This window comes from Octopus bimaculoides, chromosome 20, assembly GCF_001194135.2.
Source record: "Octopus bimaculoides isolate UCB-OBI-ISO-001 chromosome 20, ASM119413v2, whole genome shotgun sequence".
Taxonomy (NCBI): Eukaryota; Metazoa; Mollusca; class Cephalopoda; order Octopoda; family Octopodidae; genus Octopus; species Octopus bimaculoides.
Genome location: NC_069000.1, coordinates 1,666,024 through 1,675,879, shown reverse-complemented (window position 1 = coordinate 1,675,879; position 9,856 = coordinate 1,666,024). Strand labels below are relative to the sequence as shown.

The 9,856-nt window shown below is 38.3% G+C and overlaps 1 protein-coding gene across 1 annotated transcript in view; it reads left to right on the top strand.

Moving 5' to 3' along the window:
* LOC106867442 (SNF-related serine/threonine-protein kinase) overlaps positions 1-8,902 on the top strand; it is a 9,433-nt gene extending 531 nt beyond the window's left edge. Inside the window, exon 2 of the mRNA XM_014912318.2 lies at positions 212-8,902. Coding sequence (XP_014767804.2) covers positions 2,504-3,133 — 630 coding nt within the window. The 5' untranslated portion in view covers positions 212-2,503 and the 3' untranslated portion in view covers positions 3,134-8,902. The remainder of the gene's footprint in view (positions 1-211) is intronic.
* Positions 8,903-9,856: the final 954 nt, after the last annotated feature.

Sequence of the window (9,856 nt, the reverse complement as noted above, 5' to 3'; positions counted from 1 at the left end):
TATATATATATATATATATATGTGTGTGTGTGTGTGTGTATGTTGATATAGATATATTTATATAGATACAAGATTACATGTATTTGTACATATATTAAATTGTTGTCCGTTGTCATATAGTTGCTACTGTTTGAAAACGAAGCTAAATAATAATAATAATAATAATAATGATAACATCAGCAACATAAATATTGAATCTTCTTCCCCTCAGCTGCTGCTTCGTCCAGAAAATAAGAAATGACAAAAACTATTTTGAAGGATGCCGTTACGTTAGATTATTTGATCATCGTCATCTCACTGTCAGCATCGTCGTCGTCGTTGTCGAACCACCAGGATTGGGAGTGGAGTAAAACGTATACGTTGTATTTGCATTCTTTATTGAACTCGACCACTAACGAGCCACCCAGGAGTACACACTCATTCTTAACCGAGTGCAAGCACTGCTGACTGTATTTTGCACGTCTGACAAAACGGATTTTTTTAATACTCAACCAATTCTTGTATTTATTTTTGTTTTTAAAAAGAGAAAAGAGCAAAAACAAAGCAAAGACTAACAAAGAAAAAAAAACAAGAAAACATTGTTCGTATAAATAATCAATCATTGATTTCTCCCCCCCCCCCGCTTCTTATTTAACCATTCATCGATCTCTTTCTTAACGTCCATTCGTTTCTTTAAACTAAACGTTTTATCAGAGACTCGTTCGTTCATTCCTCTCTCTCTCTCACTCTTAGATTTTTCTCATTTTTTTTTCTTTCTCATTCACCTTCGATTCTTGTTTGGTGTGGTTTAGGAAAAAAAATAGTTTCCTCTCCATCCATCCATCCATCCGGCCTTCACTTTATGGTTGTATTCCTTAAATTTTTCCCTTCAAGAGATTTCGTTCTACGACCAACCGTCTATGTACGTATTCTGCAATGAAATGATTTCTCTGTTCCTCATACAACCAAATGCATAAATTATAAGGAGGTGTAAAAGACAAGAACACACAACATAGCGTGCCAAGCCATACTATAGCCTATACAAACAAAAACTACCCCTCCTTATCTCAATTCTAAATTGCTTTGTTTCGTTGTTACGTTCCTGATATCCATTATTTTGACTTTTATGAAAGCAAACGAAAACACAACAACAACAAAATGTAATATCATTGTCTTTCTTAAATAGGAGGAAGTGAAAAAGATAAAATAGGAAAAGTAGTTATTTTGGACCTCGCCCTCACTCTCTCTCTCTCTCTCTCTCTCCCCTCCAGCATCATCACCACTTCAATCATCATCGCCATAAGATAGAAGAGAGAGGAAACAACAGGCTCAGTAAGTAAGTAGTAACTAACAACACCATGCCAGTAGTAGTAGCATCAACAGTGGAAGTATTTCATTGAGGAAAACGCGACTATATTTATCCACAGCTACTAACCTCCTCTCCACACATTATCCCATTCATCCCTAGATTCTCTGAGTTCCTTATGTTGTTGCCATTTCGTTGGCAAGGAGGATTTCACAGACATTCTTTCTCTCTCTCTCTCTTTCTCTCAGTCTGTCTTTATGTGTGTGTATCTAAATAGAAGATGCGTTAGTGTTCGTAGTTTATCAGTAAGCGAGTGAGTGAGTGAGCGTACGTATGTGTTATATACACATACATACATACATAGATATATATTTATATAATATGTAATGTCTGAAAATCTTTTGGTTACCGATATGTGACCTCTTCATGTTTGCGTGAGTGTGGCGTGGTGTGGCTGTGGTGCAGCAGGATTCGAGTACGAAACAAACCCCCCACCTATGATTGGGGGTTGAACGAACCGGTCAGATAGTGGTGGATCTTCGACGGTAAACATTGGTTTACCCTTTGTCAAAACACTTAGTTGAAATGTCATTTATAGTTTTCCTGGTCGCCCATCCACCCTCATCGAAAAAACGAAAACACACACAGAAGCCCAACTCGTTTATTAATTATTAGAAACAATACCAAGGATACAAGACGAAACCTTAGTTATTTATTAAATGAATACACTCTGGGTTTCTGCTTTCTCTCTCTTCTTTCCCCTTTTTTTTACTTTCTCCTTTCTTTTAACTCTACCTTTGTTTATAAGTATCAAATCTCATTGTTCCGGTGTCCTATTTGAACCGTTGCCAGCCTGTCCTTACCACTTTCTCATCGACATTTTAAGCCTTCTTCTATGGGAGTTATCGGATTTTGTTTTTACCGTTATTAATTACTTGCTAGGCCCTTCCATATCTTCGATCTCGAAATCTATATCTTTTCTCTATCCTTTTCACTTATCCTCGTCTTCATCCTCATCATCATCACTATTTTCATCATTCTTAGATTCACCACAGTTTTTAACCCACCGTACTCTTATTTCACCACACCCTTTTCATTACACACTTGTCATTAAATAACTGCTGTTCCAATTGTTCAAACCATACCTATATCTATCTATATATATATATATATATTACCTTTCATTTTTATATTTTAAATATTGTCCCTTCATTCTGAATGGCTTCTCGTAAGCAGCGTGGTGACTATGATCGAAAGATTGCTGGTCTGTATGACCTGGAAGACACGATTGGCCGGGGCCACTTTGCTGTTGTGAAACTGGCCCGGCATGTGTTCACAGGCGAGAAGGTCGCCGTCAAAGTTATTGATAAGACTAAACTTGATGAAGTGTCAAAGAACCATCTGTTCCAGGAAGTGCGGTGCATGAAATTGGTGCAGCATCCGAATGTTGTCCGCCTCTATGAGGTGATTGACACTCAGACCAAATTGTACCTTATTTTGGAGCTGGGTGACGGTGGAGACTTGTACGATTACATAATGAAGCATGATAAAGGGCTTAATGACAGCCTGGCCCGCAAGTATTTTAAGCAAATTGTAGATGCCATCTCATACTGTCACCAGTTGCACGTATGTCACAGGGACCTCAAGCCTGAAAACGTGGTCTTCTTTGAGAAACTAGGCATCGTTAAGCTCACAGATTTTGGATTTAGCAATGTCTTTAAGCCTGGCAAAAAACTAGAGACTTCATGTGGTTCCCTTGCCTATTCGGCACCAGAGATCTTACTCGGAGATTCTTACGATGCTCCAGCTGTTGGTGAGTTAACCGTTTCATCATTTTGTTCTTTTTAATGTTTATGTGTTGTTTGTGTTCACTGCTCATCATTTTGGTTGGGTGAAGTTCCCAACTGAAATGTCTTCACATTTATATAACACTCACACACACATGTGTGTGTGTGAGTGTTATAGCATTGTTATATTTTGTTTCCACTCAGCAAACCAAGGAAGATTTGATGGGAGAAAGAATTAACTGACTGAATTTACTTTGTTGGAAGGTGTCTTGTGCAAACATAAAGATGAAGTCTTTGACTATGCAACGGTGTTGCTGCCACTTCCAAAAAATAACCAAAACAATGATTAACCTAGGTTACCCTACCACCTTGGCAAGAATCATCATTATCACTATTATAATGTCCTCTTTTGCATGCTTGCATGGGTCAGACAGAAATCATTGGGGCAGATTTTCTGTGGCCAGATGCTTTTCCCATTACCAACCATTGCTTGGTGCCAAGCAAGGTAATATTTCACCATGGCCTGACATTTTCCACAGAAGATTGGAAATGAACAACCACTTGAATGACTGTGGTACTTGTTTCACAAGCATCATCTGATGTCAAGACACATACTTACACACACACACACATGATGGGCTTCTTTCAGTTTCCGTCTACCACATCCACTTAGATTTTTAGTTGAATCCCCAAGGCATTTGCACCAAGATGCTCCATGGTGGAACCGAACCAGAACCCACATGGCTGGGAAGCAGACTTCTTAACCACACAGCTATGGCTGCACCCATTCAGGAAAGGATGTAAAACCGATTACATCACTCCCCCAGTATTTCACTGGTATTTATTTTATCCCAAAAGGAAAGTCAAAGTTAAGCCTGACAAGTGAGATTTAGTTGATACCACCATCCTTGGTACTTGGTTTTTGTCAACCTCAAGAGGATAAAAGACAAAGCTGACCTCACCAGCATTTGAACTCAGAACACAAAAGAATGGAAGAGAAGCCAGAAGGCATTTTTGTCCAATACTCTAAAGATTCTAGCAACTTCCTGCCTGTTTAATAATTTTGATTTAGTGAAAGACAAGCAATTTTGAAAGGGAGGAGTTAGTTGATGAGATTGACCCGCAGTACTTGACTGGTCCTTTATTTTATCAGTCCCAGCTCGCTGCCTTAATAATTATTCTGGTTTGTAATTTAGACATAGAGCCAGTAGGAGGGATTAGTTGCTGGGGTCAATTAGCATTGACCCAAGTACTTGACTGGTACTATGTTTTATTGATGATGGAAGGCAAAGCTGACCTTGGCGGGACTTGAATAAGGGATGTAAAAAGCCAGAAGAAAGGCCACAAGGCATTTTCTCTCTGACAATCAGAAAATATCAAATGATCAATATTTTCTGACTAGAATTCTGGTAGAAAGGAATCTTGCAGAAACCTCCTTGTGCATCTTTATTTAATGTCTGTTTTCAATGCTGGGGTGAGTTGGACCATTTGACAGATGCTAGCCAGCTATCCAGGCCTCATTTCATGTTGTTTTGACAGGGTTTCTATGGCTCTTTGCCCTTCCTAATGCCAGTCACTTTACAGAGTGCACTGGGTGCTTTTTACATGGCACTGATATATAAAGTGGTTGGTGTTAGAAACGGTATCCAGCCATAGAAACCATGTCAAAGCTGACACTGGAACTTGGCACAGCTCTGTGACTTGCTGGACCCTGTCAAACCATACCAGCATGGAAGCTGGAATGCAGGTGACCATGACATTTAGTGATATACCGTGCTTGTGTAGACATGTCAGGCTAAGTGAGACCGTAGTCTTGGCCAAAGCCAGTGTCAGGTCAGTGGCACCCATGCTGGTGGCATGTAAAAAATACCCACTACACTCTCAGAGTGGTTGGCATTAGGAAGGGCATCCAACCTCAGAAACCTTGCCACATCAGATCAGAACCTAGTGGTATTCATAAAGTGTATGTCACACACACACACAGTCTGTGGGTGAGTGTGTGCTTGTATATATGTATGTGTGACTATACCATATAATATACATACATAGGGGCATAGCATAGCGGTTAGGGTCTTGTACTTATGATCGGAAGATTGTGGTTTCAATTCCTAGACCTACAGCACATTGTGTTCTAAAGCAGGACACTTTATATCATGTACTCCAGTCCACTTGGTTGTAAATGAGTAACCCTGCAATGGCCAGGCATTCTTTTCAGCAGGGTGGCATTATTCGAATGCTACAACAATGCAAGGAAGTGCACTGTGGTCAGTGGTGTATAACAACATCCAATAGTCTGGTTGATATAGTGATATATAAATAATGTAATGCAATGTATATGTACATAGGTGTGTATATATGTTTTTGTGTATGTTGTGTATAAGTGTGTTAAGTTATGTCCCTTTGCTGTCAGGGTAACTTAGCCATTTCAATGGACAACAAATAAAATAGACATCAGAATAATTAAGATCCTGGTTGAGTAAATAATCCATCCAAAACGATGCTTTATCATATTTGCAGCCCAGTTACTGAAAACATTAAAAATATACTACAAACTATGGGGTTTTTTTTTTTAATAGAGGTAGTGGCTTATATTAGCCTCAGTATGTGACTGGTATAATTTTATATCTATCCTAGTGGCTAAGTTCACCTGGTCACCTATAAAATGGTTGAGAATTCTATATTCTAAAAGGCCTAGTATATGTATTTAATCACGTGTGTTCTTACTCATCCAAATTATTGATGCTGCCAATAGGCTCCCCCCCCACACACACACACACCACATGCCTGTGTTTATTGATAACTTTTTGTTTTGGCAACTGAACAGGATATGCTTCAATGAAGCGGTTTAACCATTTTCAGAGTGACTCACCTGAAACATCTTGTTTCAAAGTGATCAAAATTTAAGCCTTCCATCAAAGTTTCATGTTACAAACAATAGATTAATGATGACTGAATTAGCTACACAGTGAGCTGGCAGAATTGTTTGCATGCTGGAGGAAATGCTTAGTGCCATTTCATCCATTTTGCATTCCGAGTTCAAATTCTGCTGAGGTCGACTTTGCCTTTCATGCTTCCAGGGTCAATAAAATAAGTACCAGTTGAACTCTGGGATCGATGTAATCGACTTACTCCCCCACTCTCTTGAAATTGCTGGCCTTGTGCCAAAATTTGAAACCAATAATGACAAAGTGATTTTAACCCATTAAGTCCCAGATACTTAAATTTCTGAATATTACTTTAAAATTTTTACAGATGATTGAAAATAGGTTAAAATGGGAAAAAAATAATTATTAAAACTCCTTTACTTCAAGTAGAAATGGAAATATTCGATGTCCTATAAATAGGACACCGAGACAATGTGATATAGTTTATTTGGTGTTCTCATTTAGTGTCCTATTTATAGGACAGTGGGACTTAATGGGTTAATAACTTCATAAAATAGTTTATATGAAAGGAGAAAGTAGTATTTGTGTTAAGACGGGGTTGACGATTGAGAAATTTAGAAGAAAGTGATTGGGAAAGTGGCCAGTGTAGGGTCTGAAATGGTCACTCTCCTAATCATTTTGATGCCAACCCACTTGAGACACCCTGTGGCTCTATGATTCAAACTGTCTCTCTCTTTTAAAGAGATCTAAACTAAAGTCTTTCATGAAAATTTCATGTTAGTTTATAATTTAAATACCAGCTTAATAATGACAAAGCTATTTTACTACATTCATTAGTTTCAAAATAATCAAAACAAATGAGAAGTTAATTCCTTTGATACCAACCTGCCTAAGTCCACCTATGGTTCTGTGATAAGTGTCCTGTTTAAAATGATCTAAATTTAAACATTCTATCAAAATCTCACATTAATTTACGTTCCAAACACCAGCTTAATGATAGCAAAATTATTCTACTAAATTCTTTATTTTCAAAAATATCTGAAACAGAGACAGACTACTTCAACAGAAATAGGAAAATGAAATGGTTGATAGCATCAAAATCCATCAATTACTTTCACCAGTTGGCTTTTTACCCTTTACAATTTAAATTGACCACATCTGGGCCAAATATTCTATCTATTTTATATTCTAATTGACCAGATCTGGCCTCTCACACTGATCCTACCTAAAATATAATTTTAAAAATATATAGTCCTGTCAAAAAAATCTCAAAACTATAAGATATTGCATGATTAATTCAAAGCAATCTGAACGAATACATTTGATGGAGTGACCTGAATGCTAAAGGCTTAAACATTACATCCACTCCAGTCTTCTCCAGTGGTTATTATTATATTTTAATCAACTGATCTTATTGGAGTTATCTCCCTTGTTTTTAGGATTTTAAGCACCACTGGAGGAAATTTTAATCCAACAATTGCTCAGTCTTCATTGATCACATTTTTCCCCTTATTTGTTCATCTGGTAGTACACTTGTTGTTTAATCCTTGGTCAGCCCTGGTTGAGTAAACCTATGATCGAAAGTGCCCAGTCACAAACACTCATTTTATTCCAAGACAGAATATCTAGGATTATATTATCTGATATAGCTTTCCCTATTTTTAGTTGATGGGGTGTGAATTGAGGGAAATTCAGCTGCTATTGCTAGCACCTTGAAACATCACATAGGGGATTCCTCATTGGTTCATTGTAGACGCCAATGTTGTTTAACCCCAGTCCAGCTCTGATTGAGTTGGTTTATCATCAGTGTTCCATGACCATCCCATCTGATTTTTCAGAAAATGTATGTAAGACTACATTACACAATGTGTCCTTTTTGTTAAGACAGTACAGTGATTTAAACGGAAATCTGGCTGTTATTTCTAGCAAGTCACCTTTGAACAACATCGTCATTGACATTTGTGTTTTTGTTGCCATTCGTCGTCATCGTTATCATCGTCATCACAGTGACCTTGGCAATGCTGGTGCCATTTCTGTATCAGCTGACTTGGTTATGGGTGCTCAGATCCGTCACTGGCTACACTGTTGTACAATGCACAGCTTGTGTCTGCTGCAGCTAGAAGCAGCAGAACAAGCCAAGGGTGTGACGATCAGATGGAAATCAAGTGGAGCGTGTCGAGTGTTTCAATCTACTACTGTTACTGGTCATAATTTGTCTTGGCGGGTTATTTAGCCCCAGGTCAGCCCTGACCAAGCAGACCAGTAACCAGTGACCAAAAGCATTCCAAAACTGACCATTCTGATGTTTGATTCCCTTCTACAGTCATAATGTATCTTGGTCTACGTTATCCAATGTGTCGTTCCTCCTCTGTTTTATGACTGTAGGGTTTAATATCAAGGGAGATTTGGCTGCTATGTCTAATGGGTCCATGGATTGGATTTGTTTTGTTGTTGTTGTCTAGCTCCAGTTCAGATCTGATCCAGCAGACTTGTACTAAAAAACAAATTCAGTTGTTTTCATGTTCCCCTCTTTTTTCTTTTATATGGAGCCTGGTGTAGTCATCCGGTTGCACCAGTCCTCAGTCAAATCGTCCAACCCATGCTAGCATGGAAAGCGGACGTTAAACGATGATGATGATGATGATGATGATATGTGTGTTTATGTATGTGTATATGTTTATAGATATATCAGCATATATATATATGTTGATATGTATCGTCGTTTTAATGTCCATTTTTTTCTTGCTTCCATAGTTTGAACTGAGTTTGTTGAGGCAAATTTTCTACTCCTTGATGCTCTTCCTGTTGCTAACCCTCACATACCTCATATGGGTATGGCTGTGTGGTTAGGAAGCTTGCTTCCCAGCTACATGGTTTTGGGTTCAGTCCCACCGCATAGCACCTTGGGCAAGTGTCTTCTGCTATAGCCCCGGGCCGACCGAAGCTTTGTGATTGAATTTGGTAGGCAGAAGTTACTGCTGCATGTGTATATGTCTGTGTATGTGCTTGTGCTTCTCCGAGAGAGAGAGAGAGAGAGAGAGAGAGAGAGAGAGAGAGAGAGGGATGTTGATGATATATAGATATGTGTGTATATGTATGTATAGTGTGCATGTGTAATATAATTATATAAATATTAGTTATATAAATACAAGTTAATGCTGTCTGATCATACATAAATATAAATAATTATATCGTGTGTCATTACAGAGGAAGAGCTACCCTACAACCATCCTGGCTGCTCCTTTTTCCTCATCCCCACCCGTTTTCAATCTTTCCACCACCCCTAAGGGAGCAAGTCTCTCATCTGTTTTGAAAATGACTTGGGTGGCAAATAATAATATTATTTTTGCGTAGGGGATCATCTGTTAACATTGTTTTGTGTTGATCCCTAATCCGACATACTAGGATCAGAGGATCTCCAGCTGGGATCATCTTCTGGGTTTTGTCAAAGCATCATTTAAGCAGGGGTTCCATTTTCCTTAGGCGTCATCTGTTTTTATTTTTCGAAGGTGATTCATTGTAATTTTTAGGCAGATTTAACTACAGTTTCTAGCAGAGAGACTGACCAACATGAAGCTTCCTTCATTGTCTCATTGTTCTGTGTGTGGTTTTTATGCTTAGACTTTTGGATTCTGATAAAATTTAGGCATGTACATGTGTGTGTGTGTGTTTGTCTGAGTGTACGTAAATGTGTGCGATTTTGTGTTCATTCATAGGTGTGTTTGTGTATAATCAATGTATTTTGTGTGTACATTATGTCAGATAGTAAACGTTTTTGAATAAGGATTTGTAAACAATGTAAATTGTGGAGCAAGAGGGGGTGGAGAAGGGGGAACTGGGCGAGGTTCATTCAGGTAAAACAATACTTTGTGATTAGTTTGAATTGTAAACATTATTGT